Here is a 26,353-nt window from a genome sequence, read left to right as displayed (position 1 = left end):
GGCTGCTGTGGTCTGAGATCAAAGATAGGATTCATGTGCAGGAAATGGGTCATTTTTGGAATGACCAGGTGCAAACCAGGCAGAACTAGATGCTTTTTTGTGTGACTGCGGGAATGAATAAGAAGAGCTCTCAGTTCTGCTGTTCTTTTGCTTTGGAAGTGTGTTAGAAATGCTTGTTTGCAGCAGCCTTGCCACCCGTGACTGTATTTTACTGCAGATGATTCAGCAATTTAGTACAGCAATTACATGAGCACCGCACATTACATGTACAGGGCAGGTCCAGTTGGGAATCTCTTGCTGCAGCTGACCATTGGTTGGCCTCAACAATTACATTTGATTACAATATACCACCTGATACATATACCGCCTGATACTTATACCGCCTGATAAATATACCACCTGATACATATACCGCCTGATAAATATGCCACCTGATACATATACCACCTAATAAATATTCCACCAGATACATATACCGCCTGATAAATATACCACCTAATAAATATACCACCCGATAAATACACCACCTGATAAATATACCACCCGATAAATATACCACCTAATAAATATACCACCTGATAAATATACCACCTGATACATATACCGTCTGATAAATATAGCACTCCTCTCTTCTAACAGACCATCATCCTTCCTCCTCTCTTCTAACAATCCCACACTGCCTTCTCCTCATCCCACACTGCTTTCCCCCCGTCTCTACACCACAGTTTGCAGCAGTCCTCTAGTCTACGAGCACTAGCCTCCCTGACAGCAGCAGCACCCAGTCGCCTTCTCATGGCCGTTATAATTGGGGAAGCGTGCTGGGCTGGCGGCCTTGGGGACAGCGCGTGTCAGGTCCTTAAACGCAATTAACCCCGACACCGAGTGCGGCGTGAGACGCCAGCACGGCAGGCGTCGCGGTCTGTAGCCTCGGCAACCCCTGTTTAAAGAGCGGCCGCCTTCCGGAGGGTCACGGAAAAGGGTGTGCCCCCCCCCGGACCCGGCGCCCTTCAGAGCACTGAGCAAACGCACGCAGGCTTTAGAGGCCTCGGGACCTCTGTGACGTTATGGCGGTGACAGGGAGGGCTGTGGTTTGTCAATTAATATTCGGAGAGGGGAAGGGGGGTGTGGGTACGCCTGTGCTTTCGCCTCTCGGCTCCCTGCCCCCCTCCCCCAGCCAGCCGGCCCCTCCTCTCTCCTCTCCTCCTCTCCTCTCCTCTCCTCTCCTCTCCCCTCCCCTCTCCTCTCCTCTCCTCTCCTCCCCTCCCTGTCTCCTGCAGGTTACTGCACAGCATCGAGCTGAACGCACACTCCGGCTCCTCATTGTTCACGAGGCTTCCCAGCTCCCAGGCAGCGTACCGCAGAGACGCGGAAACACACCCAGCCGCCGGCCCCGTTCCTCCCGCTGCGCGCCCGTCCTCCGCCCGGCCTCGTTCCCAACCGGCTCCGTTCCGTGCCGCCAGTCGCCATGGCAAACACCGTATCAGGTAGGAGGCTGAATAAAAGACAGATTCTCCATTTTTCTGCTGTAGCAGACGCTGCACACTCTGAGGGAGAAAAATCGAAAAGTCCAGCAGGCAAAGCACAACTTCTACGACAATTTAGATTCTGGCTGCAGATTGAGATTGTGATATCGATGATCTGATTTCTGTTATTGTGATAACATTACATGCATATGCGCATCATAGATGTTGCGGTTTTTGTACCTTTAAGCTGGTGTATTCCTTGAGGATCAATCTGACCGTGTTCGTCTTTTCAGAAATCTGTTGTTTCATATTTAATATGCGGTAATCCTGAGAGTAATATTTAGTCTGATTATAAAACATTTCAGTTCCTTCCTCTTTTTATAATTATGCCGTAGAATGAAGCATACAAACAAGGATATGATTTATTCATGGCAAGGAGATAGTCACTGGAGATTCTGAAAGAACCCTCGCATTGCATAAAAGGGTTCATTTTTCCTGCTTGAGGTAACAGAGACGCTGTCGTAGCGCAGTCAAGGTGGAACGTGGTGTAAAAACCTCCGTTTCGATGAGGCTGCTGCTCTCTGCTAAGGCTGCAACGCCGGTGAAATCCCTGTGTGGCCGTGCAGATTTTCAGCCATGAACGGGGGCGGTTTTCACGTGGAAGCTGCCAATGCGACAGTCGTTAAGGAGGTGGCGGTGTTGTTTTTGGGCTTGAGGAGAAGAGCGTGCGGGTTTCTGATTTTGCAGAGGAACTGGGAGCAGGATTCTTGTAGATGGTTCTGGAACTTACCTGGCACAGCACGGCAAAGACGAGATGACTCTGGGGAATTGCTTGTGTTCAGCTGTGAGCCCTGCTTCTCTCTGCTGTGTGTGTGTGTGTGTGTGTGTGTGTGTTTGAGAGAGACAGAAAAGGAGAGAAATAGGGGGAAAGTGATATATAAGGACAGAAAATGAGCATGAAAGAGTGAGAAGAGCAAGCGATATCGCTGCCTGTCTCGTACCGTATACATTAGAGTCGGGTGTGTGTGAATGAGTTTGGTATGGTGGGGCGGAGGGAGGGGTGTGTGCTGGAGAGGGGGGGTGGGTGGTGGGGGGTCAAAACACAAGATGAAATATATTCATATAAAAGCCTCCCCTGTAATGCAGCCTTAAAACTGAGAGAACAGAGAGGGAGAAAGAGAGAAAAAGAGGAAGAGAGAGAGAGGGAGAGGGAGAAAGAGAGAGAGAGGGGAAAACAGAGAGAGAGAGAGAAACAGAGAGAGAGAAACAGAGAGAGAAAAACAGAGAGAGAGAGAGAGGGAATGGGGGGGGGGGGGGGGGGGGCTCCAGTGCAGTCTGCCAGGCGGGTGTACTTTAATTAGCCTGATGAGGATGGGTGACAGCACAGACAGGCCCAACGTCCCCACCCTTTGAGCCAGACAGCAGGCAGCTGGGGCCACGCCCGCACCCAGATGACCAGGACAGGCACGCTTACAGAGAAACACAGTCACAACATTACTGGGGTATGAAGACCTGCCCACAGAGTAAAACAATACAATACATGCTCCAAATGATAAAGTCATATCATTATTATAATATATTATCTTATTTTATCTATTTGTCCTTTTCACAAAGGTACATATAGCAGTCAAATTGCACATTTTCTTAGAATATATTAAATGGCATTATGTGATTTGGACATTTATTTAAAATCTTGCTTGCACAACTATTCGTCATGTTCTGATTGTCATTGAAATATGCAAATTTACCAGCAATACTGAATAGAAGAAGAAAGACCCTTCTGAAGAAAAACAAAAGGAAAGATGAAAATGAAGGGAACTGATGAGGTATATTTAAAGCGGTGTGAAAAGCAGACTTCCACGCACAAAGCAACAGGATTTGAGGATTGCCTTTGTCTGAGAATCCCTCTAAACAGGGTGTGAAAAAAAAAAAACGTGGCGTAGGAGTAGAATGTACCGTTCTGATGCACACACGCACACACAGACACACACACACACATACAGACACACTCTCACACACGCGCGCGCACACACACACACCCCAGGGATTCACTGATGAGTCAGGGCTGAGCAGTGCATTATGGGATCTTCATTTCTCTGAAAGAACCAGGCAGAGGTGTGACTGAACATTCAGCACTGCATTCTGGGATCTCTTCATCAGCACCAAGTAGAAGGTGTGCCTCAAATGTGAAGATGAGCGTTTCTGGGATTTTCAAGTCTCGGGTAGCGCTCGGTAAAAGATGTTCCCGACAGGAATCGCGGTGAATCATTCTGCGATATTTATGTCACCAGAAACACAACTTTAAACATGAAAGGGAAACGTCAGGAGAACATGACTTAAGCACAATAGACGTGGGCCACGCCCAGTGCTGTTCCTCTAAGAACCTCACTGATACGGGGGTGCAGTATTAAAAACCTACAAACAAAATGAAAAATATCAGACTGAATATGCTGCTGTCTTTTCTTTGAAACAATGATTCTGTCAACATGATGGTGCTTATTTATTTTTTCAAAATGCCTGCCATCAGTAATGTCATCTGTCACTTGCACAAAGGACAAGGCGGTCTGAACTTAAAATAAAAGGAGAAACAGACATTCTTCCCAGAGATACACACAATTTTGCAGAAGAACCATTGAAGCACGCTCCTAATTGAATACCCTTGAAGGAGAGAGAATGTATTTGGTTGTATTTATTGACCTGGTGTCTGGGGATGGAGGGAGCTGCCCTTTGCATATCATTGACCTTCTGGCATTGCTTTCTGGAAGAAGTGAGGGTCAAAAAGGCAAAGCCTTGCTGTAGGGGGGGAAGGTTTTGCCAAATACGAATACTCTTAGCAACTGGAACCACGCCCTCGCCCCACCCGGCTACGACAAAACCATTCGACCTCAGGGAATCTTCCATGTTTGTTCACAGTCTCAGAACTGTTCCATGTTCTGAGCAAAATTCAAAATAACATCAAGGGACATTTGCATGCTGGGAACATTTACCCCCAACTTCCCAGGAATGCTGCTAAAATTGTCGTGCTGAAAACGTCGGAGCGCTGGGTTGCTAATGGCGACAGAGTCCCTCGGTACGCTTGCGTGCCCCTCTGGGAGCAGAGCTGAGGTGCTCTGCTGGGTCACACATCGGCACATAAGAGAGGACGTCTCCGCAGGGGAAAGGACCGTCTGCTGCTTGAACGAGGGATAGGGAGAGGAGGGGAGAAGTGAGCTAAAAGGAAAACCTGTGGGAGTTGAGAGAGAGAGAGGGGGGGATGGGGAGAGAGAGGGAGAGAGTGAAGAGATGATGAAATCATAGCAACATTAAACAGTTCCTCTTGGGCCTGAGAGGGAGGAGGGATGCAGACAGGGGAGGGAGAGAGCAAAACAGAGAGATAGAGGGGGGAGACAGAGGAGAAGGGGAGTGGAGAGAAAGCAGGGGAATAAGAGAGACAGGCAGAGAAAGAGTGGAAGAATGAGAGAGGGAGAAGAGATGAAGGGTGGTTGCGCAGAGAGAGATGGAGAGAGAAGGGAGTAGAGATAGAGTGATGGGATAGCATTGGGGGAGAGAGAAATAGAGGAAGAGGGGGAGGGAGATAAAGAAAATTGTAAATACATTATGTGTGTGTGTGCCTGCGTGTCTGTGTGTGTGTATGTGTGTGTGTGTGAAATATGACCCAGTTCTGCAAAGGAAACACAATTAGTTGGAAGGAGGGAGTTGGAAGAGGGGGATGAGAGATGGGGGAGATAGGGGTATGTGGGATCGGGGGGTGGACCCGGGGGAATGTCGGAGGGGTAGGGAAGGGACTGCATGGAGAAAAGAGGAAAATGGGATTACTCCTCTCGGGCCTTATTGGGTTTTTATTCATTTCTGCGATGCCGACAGTCGCCCCGGAGGTGGCGGGATGTGAGGTAAGCGAACAGATCCTCCCTCCCACCTCGAGGAGGAGGCCTCCTCTGATGTCAGCGCTTGGTCCCCGGTGAGTTCTGTCGGCTGACGCGGGCGAATGGGTCGCCGAGCGAGGATTAATAAGCTTCCGCCAAACGTTTGGGCTGAGGAACCTGGGAATGGAGACAGAACTGGGCCAGGGTGATCTCACAGTGTCACTGTTCACAGGCGGAGGGGTAGCTGGGTGAGACTCCACCATTAAGGAAAGAAATCTCTCCTTTTGTCCCCCCTGCCTTCTCTTTCGAACGGGTGTTGGTGGATGGCCGGTCGCTGTACCACACCAGTCACAGATAGTTTGTGTCGGTCAGGGCTGCCCAGTCCTGTTCCCGGAGATCGAAACTCTCCTGAAGGTTTTCACTCCAACCCTAAGAAAGTACATTCAACAGCGATAGATCTCCTTGAGCTGCTAATGTGTAGAATCAGGTGTGGCAAATTCGGTTTCAAATTAATAGCTGCATGACAGTAAATATCCAGAAACTGGGTTGGGCAGCCCTGGTGTGGATGGTGCAAACGAAAATCATAAGTTGCCTTTGCTAAGCCATCGCTTAACGTCATAACGTCATGCGCCATTTAATAAAAATATGGAGTTTTGGCTTAGTTGTTTAATTACTCATGCTGTGTTATTTTGTGGTACGTCAATGTCGATCAAAATGCTGGAAGGCGATCACCGTTCGTTTTCAGGTTTGACCTCGTCGCAAAAGAAACAGTGAGGAGCTGCGAGAAGCACTTTGTGCTCATAGCGGCTTTTGCCCCTGAGTATCCCCTATTGACCACGAACAGGAAGCAGTGACAGCATTGCGGTGACCGGGACGCTAAGAGAACGCTAAGGTTGGCTTTTACGCTAATGACACGTGGAGGTCCTCGTTTAATAAGCCGCAAATTAGATTACGTCATTAGCTTCCGCTTGGGGATAATTTGATACGGATCTAATAGCTCGGCAGATTAAAATCAAGGCACAATTAGGCATGTTTCTGTTAGTGCTGCGTGAGATGATGTCTTGTTTTCTGATGTGCAGGTGGAACAGGTGGTGTTGATGGAAAATAACCAGCTGTGCTGTTGATTTGGCTTGAATTCTAAGATACAATAACTGACAATTTCATTATCCAGAGTAGGAAAAAGAGATAGTAGGAAAAATAGAGGTGTGTCAATGACTTGATTGCAAACATCTAAAATGAGGTGCCACATTTTTCAATCTTGGTTCCCTCCCTAAAACTAAATATCAGAATAAAATTGAAATACATTGTATAATTATTAAAATGAGCATGGATTCAGATAAGTGAATCTGTGTGAACAGACCACAGCAGTGGTAGAACTCAATCATGAAGTACTGGAGAGCGAAATCTAAGAAGATAGCCACACATATATCACACAGCTTTATGACTTAAGAACCAGGAACGGAGCAAAAAAAACATGTTAATGAAGCAAAGCGCCTGTCTGCGGCTTACACTTCTTCAAGTGTCATGTTTCGGCCTTTACATTTTGATTGGGGAAGAGCAATTTGTTGTTGCTCTTTTCAGGTCTGTGTGCATTTTGTGATCCCCTGCATTTTGTAAGGAGACATACAGTCATACTCCACTGAGGGAGACTTCATGCTGGCAGTGATACATTTGTTGGAGACAAAAAATAATAACATGGAGAAAAATATGGAGAATCCATAATATTTAATTGGACAGCAACATTTTATGCTGTTTGCCATTATCAGAATAAAACTGATTTGTGAAAATCATACTGTATCTGGATATGCTTCAGAAGACAAAATGAATCAATTAAATAAACATATTGACTATAAACCCTGATGATGAGATCGGCAGGGCCTGTCTCTATCCTACAAAACTATAAGATGAAATGGCTTCATACTAAGACCGTCTTTGTTGGTATAATACAAAAAATTGATTGCTGTTTAGACCCCGGATGGCTGCATTGTCTTATTTGGTATGTTTCAATAGCTTGTTTCCAAGGCTTAAATTGACGGTCTGCTGATTGAGGAATCAAGCCGTTTGGTTATTCGCTGTGATGAAACCCTAATGACGTTCCTGTTACATGCACCCTCCCTTCTCTTTACAGCAGGTCACCCATTCTTCCACCAGGGACTTGTTTTAGTCCAATGCTTGCTTTTGGGGGTTCAATTCTCCTTCTGTTCCACTATAAAATATATTTGTGACAGTACTCTGTAAAATATGCTATACTAAAATAACTCAAATTAATTTGATTTGAAGTGATTTGAGAATATGGACAGTAGCAGAACTACACCATAGACAGCATATATGCTGCAATCAGCACCATAGACAGGCAGTACCATAGACTGCAGAAGTGATAGGATAACCACCATAGACAGACAGCACCATAGAATGTAGAAGTGCTGGAATCAGCCCCACAGGCTGCAGAAGTGCTCGAATCAGCACCATGGACAGCCAGCACCATAGACTGGAGAAGTGCTGGAATCAGCACCATAGACAGCCAGCACCATAGACTACAGAAGTGCTGGAATACACAGTGACTGTATAACTGCATGGCCTCTACCCACAGCTGCAATGCAGAAGACTCTCTGTAACCCCCCTCCTATTTTGAAAGGGCCAATAAACAAGACGCGGTCTCAACCACAGATTAATTCCCTGCACATTATGAGGATCCAGGGACGAGAAACGATACAATAAAAATTTTTTTTAAAGCATTTTAATGCATCACTGTATCTTGGTATCAACGTGTCTTGGTGAGGAAAAAGGCCTGACTCACTATGGATTCAGCATTAATTGTGGTCTCTTCCATTTCTGACTTGTATTTGTGTCTGTAACCCCCTGCACCTTGTGTCTAAACAGGGCTGTGTATTGGGGAACAGTTATATGTACACACTAACACTGCAGTCCCACCCCTATTGGCCCACCCTGACTGTAATTATGGGACTGCTGGAAGTATAGGGGAACATAATGTTACAGAAAGATACTGAATCAAGATCATCTACACATTCCAGATAAATAGTCCTCCTTTTAATCAGTGATCCAGAATTCTGTGCGCATCTGGATGTGTTTCTGCTAGCTGCAAAACAAGCAGGTGCGTCTCTCCGTCTTACTCCATCCAAACTTCCTCCATCCATTGTTTTTGAGCTCCAGACCCCAGAGGTACTTTTCAGAATAAGAGCCTTTAAATAATTAATGAGCCTGAGGGGAGCAAGAGGGTTTGGGGGGGGTTAATAATTCAGGATCTGCTCAGAAGGATAGATTTAATCTGCTCTCTTAGTCCAGCCAAGTGGCAGAAGACAGGAATGTAATTGGGAAGTTGGTGTTTTCCTGACATGGTGAGGCTAAACATTTAAAGGGGAAGGAGCATCGGTTCTGAGATTCTTATGAGACATGTGCCAGCCTCCCCTTAACTTCCTTCTGGAATATTCTTTAGCCAGCTGTGTCTGTGGCCTGCACTGGTAAAATCTATGCGCACACATCATTCCCAACCCATTTTCGAGCAGACCTGGGTCAAATACATAATTGCTTTGTATTCAAATACTTTTCTACACTTTACTAAGCTCGTCTGGTGTGTTGGAACTTCTTAAAAAGGCTCTCAAGGAGTGCAAACCCCATCTTCTGGTGCTCTTGGTCGGCTCAGTTTCATCAGGCAAAATCAATCGAGCAGAGAAAATTATTCGAATCCAAAACAATTACATATCTGACCCAGGTCTTTCGGTACATGACAGTTTGATCCCCGGTGTAGCCACAATAAGATCCACACAGCCGTTGGACCCTTGAGCAAGGCCCTTAACCCTGCATTGCTCCAGGGGAGGATTGTCTTCTGTTTAGTCTAATCAACTGTATGTCGCTCTGGATAAGAGCCTCTGCCAAATGCCATTAATGTAATGTAATAATGAAGACGAGTCACATGATACCAGAGGAAGCCCCTCACTCACAGAATCTGTCCTCATCACAACAAAAACCCTTTTTACCTGACCATACCATTAACTAATTTCTATGTATCATGAAGGCCAAAGAAGAATTTCTCCCCAATAAATGTATAATTATTTTTATAGACAATAATACTCTGCGAGAGAATCTTGGGAATCGTCCTTGGCGATAACAATATGCAATGCTTTGAGAGATAGACTGAGGGGCTACAAAGCATTAGGAGTAGAATGGCATAAAATTGCATGCTAGCATATAGTTTTTCCTTATGTACCTGAATTAGAGACTAGAACATTAGAATTCATGTAATTTTATAACACCTTATAATACTTATGAATATACATATTTATGAATGCTTTGTTAGGATAAAATGAATATGGAAATGATGGCCAAAAGAAGCTGTTTGCTTTGGTATTCTCTCTCTGAAAAATTAAACGCAGGTCAGATCAGAGACAATGGCTATGACTGTCAAAACCGACACTGCTCTGTTTGGAAACTTTGATTGCAAGCCATCATCTGATCTATCCCTTTTGAGGGTAGTATCAATAGCCGGAGTAATCAGTGATATTCTTTGAAGAGTGTGGCCGTCGCAGGGTGACTGCAATCTCAGCTAAGAGCCAATAGCAGACTCACACAGCTGTGACTGTGGAGAATAAGAAACAAATCACAGAGAGGATTCACAAACACAGGGAATCTGACCCTTTGTTTGGACAGGCAGTTTGAAGACCTGAATACATACGATACCTGCCCCTGTCATGTTGCCTTAAGAAGACGAAGCAGTCCTTTTATTGAAATGGTAATCATTACACAGGGTTTTTTCCAACAAGGTTGTGTCATCCTGATACTCGTGCGCTCCTTTTATTTAACATGCCGAAAATAGGCAATAACAAGTGTTGCCTGTCATTATCATTTAAATGCCAAATGGCCAAACTGCGCATGAAAGGAAAGTTTTTAAAAAACACGTCAGCCCTCTGGATTTAGACCCACAACTCAGAAAAGGTTCAGCTGTTGAACCTTTCTAGAAAAAAAAAAACCTGGCATTTATGAATGACACATAATCAGACCTGAGTCAATTGCTTTGGAATCAAATACTTTCCCCTGCCTTCTGGTTCTTGGCCAAAATAACTATGTAATTGACCCACGTCTGCACACAATAGTGTCGTGGATGCTGGAAACTCTGAAGACAAGTTAAACAGCAGCACAGCGGGGTCATACAATACACTACACTTCAGAAAGGCAGAGAAAGTCATGTCTTAGTGGGTTAACATGCTCCTGGTCTGGCATCAGGTTTTCAGGTTACTTATGAGGTGTGGTACAGCAGCAGGCCTACACGTCATGAATTTTCACTTACCTGTAAGAGAGAGAGAGAGCGTTAAATATTCCACGTTAACAGGAAGGTGCTCTCGCAGGTCACTAAATCATTTTGTCCCAAGCCATTTGTAGATGAAATCGGTCGTTAAAAGGTTATGGTGTTCACGGAGGCGTAGTGATCAAAAGACTTTCGTTTTCACCTCTCATTAAGATTTGGAATAGGCTGTTTCTTTTAATCTGCCTTGTGCGCCTTCAGAATCGAAATGAAGGGATAAAAGGGGGGCGGACATTTTGAAAGGCTTAATAAAAGATTAATGAAAGTACTACCAACTATGCTGCTACCTATAAGAATGCTAAAGATAATAGCTGTGCGTAAAACATCATAGGAGGCCTTTAACTGTTTTGATTTCTCAGTTATGTGGGAAGTTTAACATGTATGTTAAATAATAGCATGTCCACTACACACTATCATGGCCAGAAAATAGTGATTTTCTGTCACATAATTATGAGACCTGGTTAAAGTAGTCTGATATTTCCAGTTATTTGAGAGCAGTTGTGAGTGTTGACTGATCTTTAGTTCTGTAGAGTGCAGCCTTAAAGGACAACCAATATTTTCAGATGTAATTGTTGGCATAGTTTGTTTTACATGGTAGGCTGATCCAATGTCCAGTGAGTGTGGCTATGAAAACAAAATGTTATTTCTTCTAGCTTTTATTTTCTGGAAGGAAGATGGGCATCCTTTAGAACTAGGCACACTCAATGCATTTGGAATCATTAGACACTGTCATGAATCTAGTATCCTCCGGTCTATAGAAACTGAAAGGAGATATTTCCCACAGCACAACAATTAATCAATAGGGTTTTTTTTCTGACATATCAACAGCCTGGTTGGTGGCCAAGAAGACAACCGAGATTTTTTAATGGACAACCAGTCACAGCTAGGCCTCATTGTTTGCCATTCCCCCAAACAACAGCTACTTATGTGCACACCACAGTGCTATCAGCAGACGTATGAGGGCAACGTGAAGAGAACATTCTGTCTGAGAGAATCAATCCGCCTCAACAGGAAGTGCTAATTAATATTGCAAGAGGCTAAAAGGCTAGAAGCAGGACAGAGGGTGGAACAGGTGTGGCAGAGCATTAACGAGGCTCGGAGAAAATAAACTACTGGCCTGTGACCTTCACTGCCTTTACCGTGTTTTTCCAGGGTTTTTTCAAATACAACCTGCAGCCCTACTGACACAGCTCACAGCACAGGAGCGGAAGCTAAAGGAAATGCAGACTTTGTCGTTGTACTCTTGATATTCGCTGTGGGTTGGGCTTCGGCAAACGAACGTAAAGATGAGAGCGGGCCTCCCGCGGGCGCGGTGGGTCACCTGACTCGTCACGTGTTCTCAGGCGGGATGATCGGCCGGTCTACCCCGGTTCCCCAGGGTTCAGCTCCTCGCCCTCTGCCCCTCTTCTCCATATACCACCCCCTCCATACGGAATGACAAAACTCATCAAACAGGAACCAAATAATGGGATGAAATATTAAACATACGTCCTGTGATTATATGCACGTGCTTGCCGAGTTCTGAAGGACGTGGTGTAGGGCGCCCTGTAGTGTAGTGGTTAAGGTGCATGACTGGGATACGCCAGGTCGGCGGTTCGATCCCCAGCCACTTCAGCAAGGCCCTTAACCCTGCATTGCTCCAGGGGAGGATTGTCTCCTGCTTAGTCTAATCAACTGTACGTCGCTCTGGATAAGACTGTCTGCCACATGCCATTAATGCAATGTAATTAACTAAAGCAGGGTTATGCGGTTAATGTACGCTCCTACAGACGTGTGGTTTCCTTCACTGAAGCATCGGATGAAACTTCCGTAATTCCAAATCAAATTCAGCCCCTTCAGTCATTCCAGTCTATAGGGCCATGCAGCTGTTGTGGTGCATAAGGCCTTGACTCTGCGGGTGACCTTGATTCAGTTCCACACATCTAGTTTATCTAAATTACCTTTTAATGAAATTCTTCAGAACTGCCCGTCGCCCCACCTCACGCGTCCTCAATCTTCCGCCTTTAATTATCATATCGACAGATTTAAAGGCCAGGAACCGTGCAGAAGGATATTGCTTTTCCTCAGGAGGGTGAGGCATTGCAAAGAGGTAAAATTCTTATCAGCACAGGACCAAAAGGCATTTATTTATAAATACCTGTGTCTAGACACCCCCCGCTGCTGCCCAACCCAGGTCTCAGCTGCAGTCTGGTGTCATAATAATTCACTGTGTCACCAGGAGTAGGAGGCCAGTCAAACTCCATTTCCGGTACAAGGAGTTCACGAGCAGGCCCTGCTCTAAGTCATGTCCAAACAGCTTGTATTTTATCACCTGTAGTAAAAAAATAAATAAATAACAGAGGGTAGAATCCGTATCTCACGCGCTCTTCCCGACAGACGGCTGACAAATACGGACCGTTAACGGCTGACGTTATCAGTTCTCCGCCATTTTATGTCTCCTTTGTGTAAGACTGACACCTTGAGCGTATAAAACGGTCCCAAGACGTGCAAAATGATAATGGCCCAGCGTGTGTGCATCTGATAAAATGATTTTTATTAAACGCAAGACTGAAGACTTCCCTGGCTGTAATTAGTTCTCTCCGCAGGCACTGGCTATTTTGAATATACATCCCGGAAAAGATGAATATATTACATATATATAATATATAACATTTACATTTTAATTCATGTGTATTTCAAATGTTTTGAGGTGCCAGCTGAACCGTTTGTTTTTCAGAAAGCAGATTAACACCTAACAAAACAATAATGATCTTTTGTGAAAAATGGGTTTTCCAATGTATCTGTTCCACTTTAAACTTTGCACTTTATATGACAAATGATTCATTGCAATGGGATATATTATAAAGGTCAGCACCAAAGAAAGCATTAATATATATGAGAAACTTATCCTAAGATGCTGGAGCCCAGTGATTTCTCTATCAATTAGGGGGAGATTGGAGCATTGGATTTAAAAGGTCATTGTCGTTCCATATTGTCTACGAGGTTAGTTTTGGCAGTTTTGTTTTGCCAAACATGCAGTGAAACACGTAAGAGGCCATAACAGACATTTCTTTGCCTTCCAAACAACAGTGTTTGGTTCAGTTTCAAAAATGATATCATTTGACATAGTTTTAGCTGACTCAAGCTGAAGTAGTGGGTTTTCTTTCCAGGGGCAGGTTTTTTTGCATTTAAAATTTTCCCTTATTCAGACAGTGTCATCCATATTCAAGGACATCTTCTACATGAAAGTGGATTTTTATCATATTAATCTCACAGTTAATTTAGTTAATCTGGTACCCTCACGTACCAGGCAGTTCAGTGTCAATTATCTGGCTCAAAGTAACATAATTGTTAGTGGCTAATCTTCAAACTGTGACAGGCATATTCAGACACAGACTACCTAAGCGCACAAAATGGAGACTACTCCCATGTGACAAGAGGAGACTTAGTTCATTTTTATGGAAAAGCTTATTTGGGTTGCATGGCGCTTTTAAATAGCGCATAGAAATAGTGTCAGGAGCACTTTAAACGTGTTGATGTTTACTTAGCTTAGCTAGTTCTCCATAAATGTTGGCGTCCACCTTCTTGAAGGCCTATTGGTCAATGGATCATTACTGATTTCTTGCAGTTTAAGTGGAACATTTAATACACTCTTGACAAATGATAATGTGGAAGTTATTGGATCTCCTTGGGGTTATTGTGGGTTACAATTGAAAATGAATGCTGTACATAATGCATGGTGACATTGAATAAGTGACCATTGCTTCAACATGCTTGCTGCGGTTCAAAGGCTAAACAGGCTCTCATGTCTTTTAATGTTTTGCGTCATTATACTTATACAATATACTTCTTGCCAGTCTGTGACCCATAGACGTGTTTTGTTTATGTACTCTATAGTTTTTTCTGTACAAACACAATACATCATCACCACTGTGCTGCTGTATTTACTTGGTGTTTTCATCGTTTAATTTTATGTTATTTTAGCTTGTATTCTGATCTGTGCTTACTTACTATAGAATTTACTTTGGACATGGTACATATAGGTGAGTGAGGGGACTGAATTAAAATGAAAACTGCAGGTGCTAAGACACAGACGTTGTATTAACAGCCACAATGCTAAATAAATGACAAAACTGCCATTTCCAAAGTGTTACACTGCATAGTGTAACTGAATAGTGTTCTAAATAAAACTGTTCTGGGCTACATACTTTTAACATGACATAATGGAGGGAACATTTAGCCTCAACCTACTGCTTAGTTTGCTAAAAGAAACCCCCAGTGTTTCTGCCTCCACTACATGTCCCGGCAAGCTATGCCACACAGCGACCACTATGTGAAATCTGTGCGGACACAGCGACCGCTGTGTGAAATCTGTGCGGACATTTCGTATTTTTCTCCAGGGTTGTCGCTATCTTTCCCTCTCGACATTCCAAGCTCCTGTGTGCCCGTAGGGCTGTGGGTCGAGCGTCTATCAGCCCTTCGTCATCCTCAGGGCCTGTCTTCTCTGTTTCAGCCTACAAGGAGAAGATGAAGGAGATGTCCATGCTGTCGCTGATCTGTTCCTGCTTCACCGCTCAGCCCCATCCCAACAGCACCTACCAGTATGGAGGTCAGTATCGCAGCACCTTAGTTATGTGGGGCTAGGGTTCAACCTCAGTGCAATGAGTGACCAAATCGGCCCTGTTTATGTGGCGCCTGCTGTTACACTTCAGGGCCATCCAAACACCAATAATAACTCCATAGCCATTCCAAAACCTAGAATCAAGACTAAATACTGAAAGCTCTCTATAACCTGTGCTCAGGAAGTGATTGAATACACTTGACTAATCAGAATCACCTGTGCATGGTGCCCTGGAATGGGGGACTATGTATAAAACTGCCATTATTTCTACATGGTGAAACCAAAATGTCCAAAAAATAAGCTTTAATAAAAGCTGAGAAAATTGTGGAGCACAGAGCCTGGTGTGGCATAGCAAGAAAAATATATCTTTGTCCCAAACATTATGGAGCTCACTGTATATGCACAGATTCTGACTCAATTTGTATTAGTGTGTCCATCTCAGAAAACAGCAGATTTAAGGCATAATAACTGCCATGTGGCTAAAATCACATGTACTTCTCAATTTTTACTCATCAAGAAGTTGACCAACCTTTAAATGTTCATTAACTTGATTGCCTCCCAGACATAGATACAATGAAAAGGTTTAGAGGAGTAAACAGTGGTGTGTTTGCTTTAAAAATGACACTGAGAGGCCTAATGTTTAATCTCTGAAAATCACCACTCATATTTTTATTTTTACGGTGTTTCTGCCTCCACTACATGTCCTGGCTATTCCAGTGACCACTCTCTGTGTGAAAAAATACTTGTAATATCTGTGTGAAATGTTTCCTTTGCCAATTTCTCTTTATGCCCCCTCGTACTGCTAACCGAGCTCACCCTGAAGAACTGTCTGCAGCTCCCTTTCGCAAATTTACAATCTTTTACAGCCGTTGTGCGGTTTTAATGATAAATAACAAGACCACAAACAGGGTGTGCAGAAAATGTAACATAAACACCGCGTAACATCACACTAAAGGGCTTTTATTTGCTGAGGCGGACGATTTTATCGAGAGCGAATCGCACAGCACCACTATCCCTTCACACCGGGCTGGATATTTATGGAAGCAATTGAGGTAAAGTCACGCTGCCTTTCTCAAGGATACACCAACAGTATCTTGCCTGGGGATTTGAACCTGCAGCCCCTCCACCAACACAGCGCACTGCCGCACTGGAACAAGTGCAGTGATGAATGTCTGCGTGGCTGGTCTTAGTGCTTCAGCTGTAAGGGGCAGGGGGTGGTTAATCTCTATTTTTGTCTCACCCCTCCCCCTCCCTCACCCTCCTCAACAGACATGGAGGTGAAACCCATCAACAAGCGGCTCTCGGGACAGTCCTTCGAGGTGATTCTCAAAGCCCCCGGCGACCTGTCCCCCGACCGCCCCCTGCCGCTGTCTTCGCCCCCCAGGAAGAAGGACATGTCCCTGGACGACCTCCAGAAGAGGCTGGAGGCGGCGGAGGACCGGAGGAAGGTAAGGGGGGAACGAGAAACAGATACAGAGTGGCGTCCCCACGAGACACCACAGCTTCTGCTTTCTCTACAACACGGACAGACGCTGTTCGGTGAACCACAGGCTGGTCTCACAGCTGACATTTCATGCATTTATAGAGCTGATTAAATAATCAGAGGACAAGCCTACACATTAAAATGCGCAGGGTTAATGAGATGTACATTTACAGTTATACAATGTACGCTACCATTGCAAAATATACTCTGTCAGAGCTGCTGTGTTCCGATCCTACCACCCTTTGGACTGAGGAAGTCCTTGACACTACAGTTTCCTCACAGACCAGATGGCTTCTCGCACATCATAGATAGTGGCAATAGGCCTATTCTAGCGATAGCGTCTAAATGGTGAGATAAGAAGAGTCCATCTGGACAGTGTCGAGGACCCGGCCTTGGGCCCGCCTGATGAGAGATTGACAGAAGATGGGTTAGGCAGGAATGCATTGTTAACCCCACGCACACACCAGTGGGGTGGGAGTAAGCACGCCCGTAAGAGGAAAAATATGTGGTTCAGAGCTAATGAGCAGCCCTAATTGTCAGCAGAGGAGTCTGAAGTCGGAGGACTTAGATTTAGGGTTCTAGAGAGCAAGGCTAAAGGTCTGACTGAGGCCATGCGTAACATGAATGGATAATAACATTCTTGGTTGAGAAGTGTGGGCTTGCTCCTACAGGGGAGGAGCATAATGCCTGGTTAAAGCAAAAAGATGAGGAAAACAATGTAGATGATTGGGAAATAAAATAGTATGAGGAGATGGAAAAATGTAGGAAAGATAAGGAAAAAGGGAGGGATGTTAATGCCGAAAGAAGATTAAGAGGCTTTAAGGGCCTCCCTGATTATAGCACTGATAATTTATCGGATAGATTCCAAGGACTGACTGTAGTGGGGTGATGAATTACACTTGTCTATTAGTTGGATGTCCTTTGTAGATCCCTTAAGACAACACAAGAAAGAGCACCTGAAGAGTGTATTGAGATGGTGGAAGGCACTTACTGCTGGCTTGTATGAAGTCAAAGTGTTTGCTCGGGCATATTTTGCCGGTAAGGAATACACTGAAGACCCCCCCCCACCCCCACTGTGGGGACACACTTTCCTCTACCTCTCTGAATATTAACAACCTACAGTAAAAACCAGGAGCACATCACCACTCATTACCCAAGGGTGGGGGGGTCAGTAGGTACCACTCCAGGAATGTGGTCCATTTTTTTTAATGAGCTGTTGAATAACATTTATCTTCAGTTATCTTCTGCACCAGGGAAATAAGTGCAAACAAAAAATATATATAACCAGACCAGTATTTGTATTTGTACATGCTCATGAGAATGCATTGCCTTAGGTAGGACAAACAAGGCCATCTCATGAGACATTACTGGGAGAATTGAAGACATTCAGATGTCACAGAATTTATAGGGACTATGTTGGGGAGATGGACTGCAATGAAATTATCATTTGTATTACTATTATTATTATTATTATTATTATTATCATTATTATTATTATTATTAGCAAATCTGCTGGAACCCGCATTTCTAATAGGGTTCTAATAATATCATATTATTAAACTTCTGAGAAGTATTTTTTGTTAAACATGGGCTATGTTCAGACGGGCAGCCCAATTCCAAATTTTGCTATATCCAGATTAAGATCAGATTGATTTTCTCAAGCCTCAAGTGGTTTAAGTCACACACGGAAAGTGCCTTAAACCACTTCCCTAGGTGGCGATTGAAATTGGGTTTCAGGAGAGGCGTGTCAGAGTGACCGCTCTGGCTGCTCACAGCGGATCACCGATCCCTTACGTCACCCGCAGTGTGACACACGACACGGGCGTCACGCCCAGGGCACGGCCGTGACCGCGGTACGAAACGCGGCTGAAGATCTCCCCCCTCTATCACTCACGCTGTCTGGTGCAACGGAGCACTTCTGCACCATGACTAAGCACTGTTACGGTGTGAAGGGCATCTCCATGTCTCAGTCTACAGCCTGCTGTCTCGGTTCCCTACTGGAAAAATGTGCCACCTGAGTACGTAATCACGCCCACGTCCTTACCACAGCGACCAACGCAAATCGGTAAAACCAACCCGAAGCGGATTTGACGCAGTCTGAACATACATTGGTCGTACTATAGCACTGAATTGAAAATATGACTTTTTTCAGTTTAACTCCTGCAACTATTTTGACCAAAAAGGTGCGATGGGTAGACTTTACACCATTATGAATAAACTCAAAAACACTAAAAAAAGACATCTCCTGCGATTAAGTTTGACCTATTTCCATTAAACTTTGCAGGTTAACATCTACTCACAAATATCTTTAAAAGTTATGTAAACAAAGTCAAGCTACACTTACAAATGTCCATGTAGGAAGCCATGTGGGTCTGGCTTTTTACAAAAAGAGATTAAATTTGGTGAACCGATTGACTAATGAAAAGAATGGGCCCAAATAGAGGGCAACCTATAAAAAATTTATAATGCACAAATTACATTTGTAATGGCGACATTTCAAACCTGCTACCCTGAACATTCTCTTCAGCATGAATTAGTCTATATGATTTGGATGAATCTGTCACTTTTCTGACTTGCACCTGGATAAGGTAGACGTATTCACTGGGTCTATGTTGCTGGATGCAGATTAAAGGCTGAAGCTCCCACAGGCATGGGAAACCTCCGATACAACTTATATTAAATATGAGTGTGTGTGTGTGTGTCTGTGTGTGTGTGCGTGCGTGCGTGGGTCTGTGTGTGTGTGTGTATGTGTGTGTACAGCTCCAGGAGGCCCAAATCTTGAAGCAGCTGTCTGAGAAGCGGGACCATGAGAGGGAAGTGCTGCACAAGGCCCTGGAGGAGAACAACAACTTCAGCAAAATGGCAGAGGAGAAGCTCAACTACAAGATGGAGACCAGCAAGGAGAACCGCGAGGCCCACCTTAATGCACTCAAGCTGAGGCTGCGCGAGAAGGCAAGGCCCCCGCCCCGCTCCGCACCCTGCACTGCCCTGTGCAATCCCACCCCGCTGCCAATTACCATGAACCACCCAACTTCCAAAGAATTACAATGCATTGTACTATTTTATATCATTTACAGTCAATAGCTTTATTTACGGCCAACAGTGAAGAGCTCTATTTTATATTAAGTACAGCGAAGAGCTCCATTCCATATTAAGTACGGTGAAGAGCTCCATTCCATATTAAGTACGGTGAAGAGCTCCATTCCATATTAAGTACGGTGAAGAGCTCCATTTCATATTAAGTACAGTGAAGTGCTCTATTTCATATTAAGTACAGTGAAGTTCCTTGTTGGAAAGCATAGGAAACCCTATACAAGATCACCATGTTTTAAACTAGTTACGTATTGACCTTGCATTGCATTTACGCAACAACAACAAGTAGTTTAAGACAGCATATGCTTAGTATGAAGTTAAGTACTAACTTCAACGTTAGTCAGAAAACAGTCGCAGCTTCATAACCAGGTGGGATATTTGGTTCCATAAACGTGTCGGCACTGAATAATTTGCAAAACAAACTAAAAAAAAAAAGTTTATCCATGCAACTTCTGAATTTTTATATTTTTGTTCTTATATTGGAATGTGATATTTTCACATAGAGAAATGGTATTGCGGATTGTTGGAACATTCCTTTTATTGTGTCGGTCTGTGACTCAATCAGTCATGTAAGCCGTTAAAATGGCATGAGGGAGCCTGCTATTTTATTGCCCTGCTTTGCAAGTAAGAGGCAGATAAGAATCTAAAGTGCTGTCCTTGGACAGTCTTTTTAACAACCAAGCATCGCCATCTTGTGGTTTTAATATGTTGCAGTTTTATTCTTTTAGATAATGGTAACTTCTGATGAGGTAACTGTTGTTAGAATTTCACGTTTAAACTTGATACGTCTCCTGCCGCCGTCCCCCCCTCCTTTTTTCAACAGGAGAGACACGCCGCTGAGGTCCGCAGGAACAAGGAGCTGCAGGCGGATCTTTCCGGTTGAAGACATTTTCTACAATTTTCCGGGAGAGATACCTGTGTCGGAAGCACCTTTTTTTTTTACTTTCTGTATCCAACGCCATGCATACGTCATTCTGCATTTACTAGGCTCATTTCTCATGCCTTAGGGTATGGGTAGATTATCGCACCTACTGTCATTCACCATTCACTATACTGATCTGAACTTTCTCAAGGTTCTCTGTGCTCTGATAATGTCTGAGTCTTTCCTCATTTAGGTTTCCATTGTTTTGATTACTGGATCTTCAACCACAATTTCAAACATGAAAACGGATATATTGCTTCAAATGCAAAAATTACTCCTGCGTTAATCAAACCGTGTGATGGACTGTATATTGATATGCAAGTGTACACTTGTCAGTACTGTTTTTATGGGAAAGATATGCTTTAGGGCTTTTCAAAGTGCTTCATCAAAAGAACATTACCAGAACATTATTGTCAGGCTAAGGCCAATTGTGATTAGTGGCCAAATCTTTAAGCCAAAACTTGAATGCAAGATTTAGAATGAAGTATTCAAAGACGTTCTTATTAGCCACTTATTGTAGACCGAAGCACAACGACACAGACAATAACTATACCACCTACACTAGCTTTCAAATCCCATTGTTAAAGAAGCCCTGCCATTTAGTATAATTGTAGCTGTCTGTTCCAATTATTATGTATGTATTTGTGTGCGTGGGCCAGTTTTTATTTGTCTTATTACTGCAGTAAAGGTAGTATAACGTAGGAGCAAAAAAAACCTGCAAGATGTGAATCTGTACAAGAGTGTTTGCTTGAAGTGGAACTCTGACTCGAAGCTCGTTAACGTGACTCCTGTAAATACCTTTTAATAAATGTATGGATTACTGTTTGAAAGCTAAAGTGTACGTCTCACGTCTTTCAGATGGCCGGTACCATTCGCAGGGTACTGTGTTCTACTGTTTTTGGCGCCCATTCGGAAACGCAACGTCGCGTAGGCTACAGTGCTGACAGCTATTCACACTATTTTGACTCCTGTATCGCCCCAGGAGGCCATAAGCTCTGCTACATCCTGTAATGTGATCGGTGCAGAATGCTTTTTCCCCGGCTGCAACGCGCACCACCGTTTAACTGCCACCGACCTGAAACTTCCTGGTGAAACCAAACTCTTTGGTTGAGACAAGCTTTCTTGCAAACTTTCGATAAATTCCCAGAAGCAACAAAAAAAGGTCATCCTGTTTCCTCTGCCTTCTTAGGTATTCTCACTCATTCCAGCCTATTCGTGTTCTGAAAGTGGTGTAGAACAACACAGAGAAATCATAATGCATTTAGGGACACTTTTTCAAGAGGGTTAAGTGATTCATTTAAGACATTATTGCCATTTATTGAAAGCCTGTTCTACATCACTTACAACAAGGGCCGTTAAATCCCACCGGACAAATTCCAGTATGCTTATGATTACTTTATTTCCCCAAACAAATTTTTATGTTGTAACTGCACAGCTTATTGACTGTTTATTACTGGCTCTTATCACTCAAAGTCTTAGTAATCAGGAAAAGAGGTTATGCAGCTTTAGTTATGCAGAGGCCAAGTTCAATTCTGGGAAGCTCCCAGCCAACTGATTTTTAAGACATGCTCAGCAAATGAATTGCCCTATTGCTTTAAACCATTCTGTAATGGTCACTGAGCATTCATAGCTCAAATAGAGGTTGATTATCTTCTACATTTGGACAGGAACTTCAAAATAAATGAAATTCACTTTAGTGACAGGCACTGAAAACAATAGCAAGTGCTGAGTATCCCATAGCAACATAACATTAAAGTATGGATTAATACATTTTAATTCAACATCACCCTCTTTAACTGCATAAATGATACCTTATATTTTACACAAATATTAACTTGTCAAAGCACACAGACTGTCTTTTGGTGCACTATGCGACCATCCTTATCGAACATTCCAAGTCAGTTTCATAACAATATTGCATACAGTAAGAACAGTGCCGTAGTCATGTAATACATTACTATCCTCCGCATATGCATGTTGAATGGAATACATAACTGTTCATGAATGTTCTATGTAATGCTCATAAAGGTGTTATATAGTCCTTATGAAGGCTGAAAGTAGTTCTTATGGAAAACCCTTCACATAAAATGAATGTCACTCATTAGAATATATTATAGCTCTGTGTTTAACACCGTCTCAATAGTACTGTTCTTCCTAATGGTGTTTTTTTGACAATGCACAACCTGGCCAGATAATGACCCCCTGGTAAAAGTTTCCATACATACACAGCTTTGCTTCAGTGAGTAATGAGTGTGGCAGGCAGGCTTTGCATCTAGGGGTAAGATTTAGACCACATACGAACATTACTAAGAAAGGCAGAGGCAGGGTTATTCACATAGCGACAGCTCTCTCAATATTGCGCCCATGAAGTATAAGACCCTATAACTGGAGTCCTCACAAGGGTTCTCCTCCTCTGTCAGTGTGTGCGCTAGTTTTCTTGCGTTGTGCTCAGGCGTCGCCTTAAGAAACCTGGAGCGCTGCATGTGATTCCCCGCTGTCTGCTGAACCCTGCCACGCGGCCCTTAGTAACTCCCCATAGAAATAACAACGCTCACTGAAAACACCACCGACGCTGGACTGAAAACGACGTATCGTATTTTGTTGGCTATTCTGATTGGGGCGGCCTGTAGCATAGTGGTTAAGGTAAATGACTGGGACACACAAGGTCGGTGGTTCTAATCCCGGTGTAGCCACAATAAGATCCGCAAAGCCGTTGGGCCCTTGAGCAAGGCCCTTAACCCTAAATTGCTCCAGGAGGATTGTCTCCTGCTTAGTCTAATCAACTGTACGTCGCTCTGGATAAGAGCGTCTGCCAAATGCCATTAATGTAATGTTAGCGCCCCCGTGGGATTACATTGCAGATGCATTGATCTTTTAGGAAATCTCACCTGCAGTTCAGTACCAACACGGCAATGTTACTGTGAACAAAAATGATCATGAAGAAAACAATGAATAAAGTTAATCAAACACCAATAATGCCTTAATAACACAAAGATCCAAAAATCCAACTGTAATTACGTAGAAACTTTTAGGGATATTTTGAAAGGATACTTGAATGGGGTCATCATAAATACATCATAAATACCCCAAATGTCAAAAATAGAATACTTTATACTTCCAGCAAATGAAAACTGAATCTCTTGCAAATGAGAACCATGCATTGATGATTAGATACCAACAGACACTTTTCAGAAACGTACCTCACAATTATTCTCATCATTCATTTTAAATCACACTTAAATATTTATATGTATTAAACAATAATAATAATAATAATAATAATAATAATAATAATAATAAATAGTATTATTATTATAATTATAATTATACATGTGATTTAATAAACAACAATCCATAAAACTGGAGCTCTAGCCACTAATGCATTCTCCCCTATTTACAATTTCTGGCGGGGACAGTGACAAAGTATTTTGTTGAGGATCTAAGTGGGGCATCATGAAGTGTATGTAAACCTACATAATAAAATAAACCAATTCGCACTAACATGTTTGAAGAAATAACCGGTGAGGTGCTAGTGTCCCCTGGTGGCAGAGCCGTGGATGACAGCTTGCATCCCCGGGCAAGGGGTCAATGGAGACACTGCCATTGCAGACGCAATCGTACAGAACGCAATCCTTAAAATTTAGCAAGATACCAAATCTGATCTTGATTTCTCTTTTTCACCGAAAATTCTGTTTTTGCAACTGAATAAAGGGAGAACTGCTTAACTCCTCAATGGTAAATCCTCATTTTAAAACCCTAAAATGTTTCGGCTCCTCTTGAAATTTTAAAGAACTGTCAATACCTCAGGCTAGCTTGTGGCTATGGTCGCCCAGAACAGAATGTAGAGGGATATAGAATCCTGTCTTCTCAACGGCAAACTGCAATTTTGCTAAACAAGAAAGACGCTGGATCTGGTGCGCACATACCGCGATCAAGAGAGGTTCAACCGACGCCGTTTCCCCACGGCGCGGCTGTAAGCGACCTTTCTTCCCACTGGTGGGTCTGTTGCGATAGAAAAGTTGCCCCGTACAGCGGCACCAGCTGCGAGCTGTCTGTTTGCATCTGCCCTGTTCTCACTTGGAGCCCGGAAGGGACGTCCCTCTGTGTAGCTCCGCATTTCCTCTGACAGCTGCCTCCACAGAGGCTTTGGGGACCTGGGCAGTAGCCTGGCCCATCCTGCAGGTCTCACGTTGATGTAAGTTGGCGTCGGGACTGGCAGTCTTTTGGTCCACCCATCTCAGGTTAATTTAAAAAAATGTTAATTTAGTGGACATAAAGACGATATGAGCCGCCGAATTTAATTTTCATTGCATAGGCCTATCTCATGCTCTGTTAGCCTAGATACAGATTAATCATGGTAGTTTAGTCGTACTTTATCTGATTGAAGAAAATTGCCCGACTGCACCATTAAAACTCAAAATTTCACATATCTTTACAGATATATTTACAGAGATTAGCCTTTAACGTCGTCTTCTATATCAGTAATTTGCAATAGGTTTAGCACATATATCGTCTTTATGCATAACGCTGTCTTGAACATGGAACCTGCTGGACCGGCTCACAGTAGCGTAGTCGCTGTACCGCTGCCACGGCACTGGATCATTTTTTTGTCAGCGCAGACAAAATAAAAAGCATTGTAGATAGGGCAGTAAAACCATCACTACAGTTATTGCAGCCCAGGCAGGATTTATTGGACAGGCAGATGTTGATCAGATATGACAAGCTTTGTCAATTCTTTGGATTTTAAAAGCAGATCTATGAGACACAGCTTTTTAATAGTCAGAAATATAATAATATAATAATAATATATCTCATATTTCTCGAAAACCATTTTGTTAGGCTGTATTGGAATGATTTTGTTCCACAGCGAAACAGAGCTGTATAGCACCGCTAGATGGCGTTCCAACCCTTTGAATGTTTACAAAATAAGCAACCCAACGAAATTGTACTTACTATGTAAATGAGAGATTTCAGTTTTTTAATACATTTGATAAGAATTCTAAAAACATGTTTTCACTTTGCAATTATGGGTTAATGAGTATAGGTTGATGGGCACAAATCGCAATTTCATCCTTTGAAAATGAAATCTACGACAAAATAAAGTGTGCAAAAAATGAAGGGGTTCTGAATACTTTATGAAGCCACAGTATATGAATGGGGGGGAATAATATGCAAAAGATAAAAACCTAAAACAGTGCTGTAGGCTACAATACACAATATCATTTATAACTTTATTTTGAGATTAGTTGTGCTGCCAATGCTTGCAAACCGACTGTGGTTAATCACAGCAGCCACTAAGCTGCAGACTTCACATGCGGTTTACTGGCTTGGCCATGCACATAGGACTACATATTTGGAAATCAGCTAAAAATGAAAGCCGTAATTTGTATGCCTGCACCCACAGCACAACAATTCTGCGCCAACTAACCCCTGATTCTTAACTGATTACGTTTTTGTACTTTGATTGACAACTCTCAGTATGGCTTTTAAATGAATGCTACGTATTTTCTCACTTTATTTACCTTACTCAGAGGACCAAGACTCTGCAATACTGTAATATGAACAGACAGGACAAGAGCGATATGATAGAACATTAACAATTCACTGCAAAT

General features: G+C 43.3%; 1 protein-coding gene across 2 annotated transcripts; it reads left to right on the top strand.

Annotated features, from left to right (window-relative positions):
• The first annotated feature begins 1,271 nt into the window (after nt 1–1,271).
• Nucleotides 1,272–20,746, top strand: LOC133139625 (stathmin-3-like). 2 transcript variants are annotated; one of them, XM_061259218.1, is made up of 5 exons: nt 1,272–1,484; nt 15,136–15,231; nt 16,513–16,691; nt 19,487–19,678; nt 20,643–20,746. In XM_061259218.1, exons 1-5 carry the CDS (start codon nt 1,466–1,468, stop codon nt 20,700–20,702), a joined length of 546 nt encoding a protein of 181 aa, XP_061115202.1. In that variant the 5' UTR covers nt 1,272–1,465; the 3' UTR covers nt 20,703–20,746. The 2 variants fall into 2 exon arrangements, with proteins under 2 accessions (XP_061115202.1, XP_061115203.1); XM_061259219.1 differs by lacking the exon at nt 1,272–1,484 and adding an exon at nt 5,240–5,353 and having other exon boundaries at nt 20,643–20,740.
• Nucleotides 20,747–26,353: the final 5,607 nt, after the last annotated feature.

Source organism: Conger conger, chromosome 10 (assembly GCF_963514075.1).
Source record: "Conger conger chromosome 10, fConCon1.1, whole genome shotgun sequence".
Taxonomy (NCBI): Eukaryota; Metazoa; Chordata; class Actinopteri; order Anguilliformes; family Congridae; genus Conger; species Conger conger.
Note: the sequence above shows the minus strand (reverse complement) of the source record. Positions and strands in the feature narration are given on the sequence as shown.

Excerpts from the sequence above, each read along its gene's own strand:
- LOC133139625 (XM_061259218.1), top strand. Across the intron at positions 15,232-16,512 it reads CAGCACCTACCAGTATGGAG|ACATGGAGGTGAAACCCATC; the intron begins GTCAGTATCGCA and ends CCTCCTCAACAG. Across the intron at positions 16,692-19,486 it reads CGGCGGAGGACCGGAGGAAG|CTCCAGGAGGCCCAAATCTT; the intron begins GTAAGGGGGGAA and ends GTGTGTGTACAG.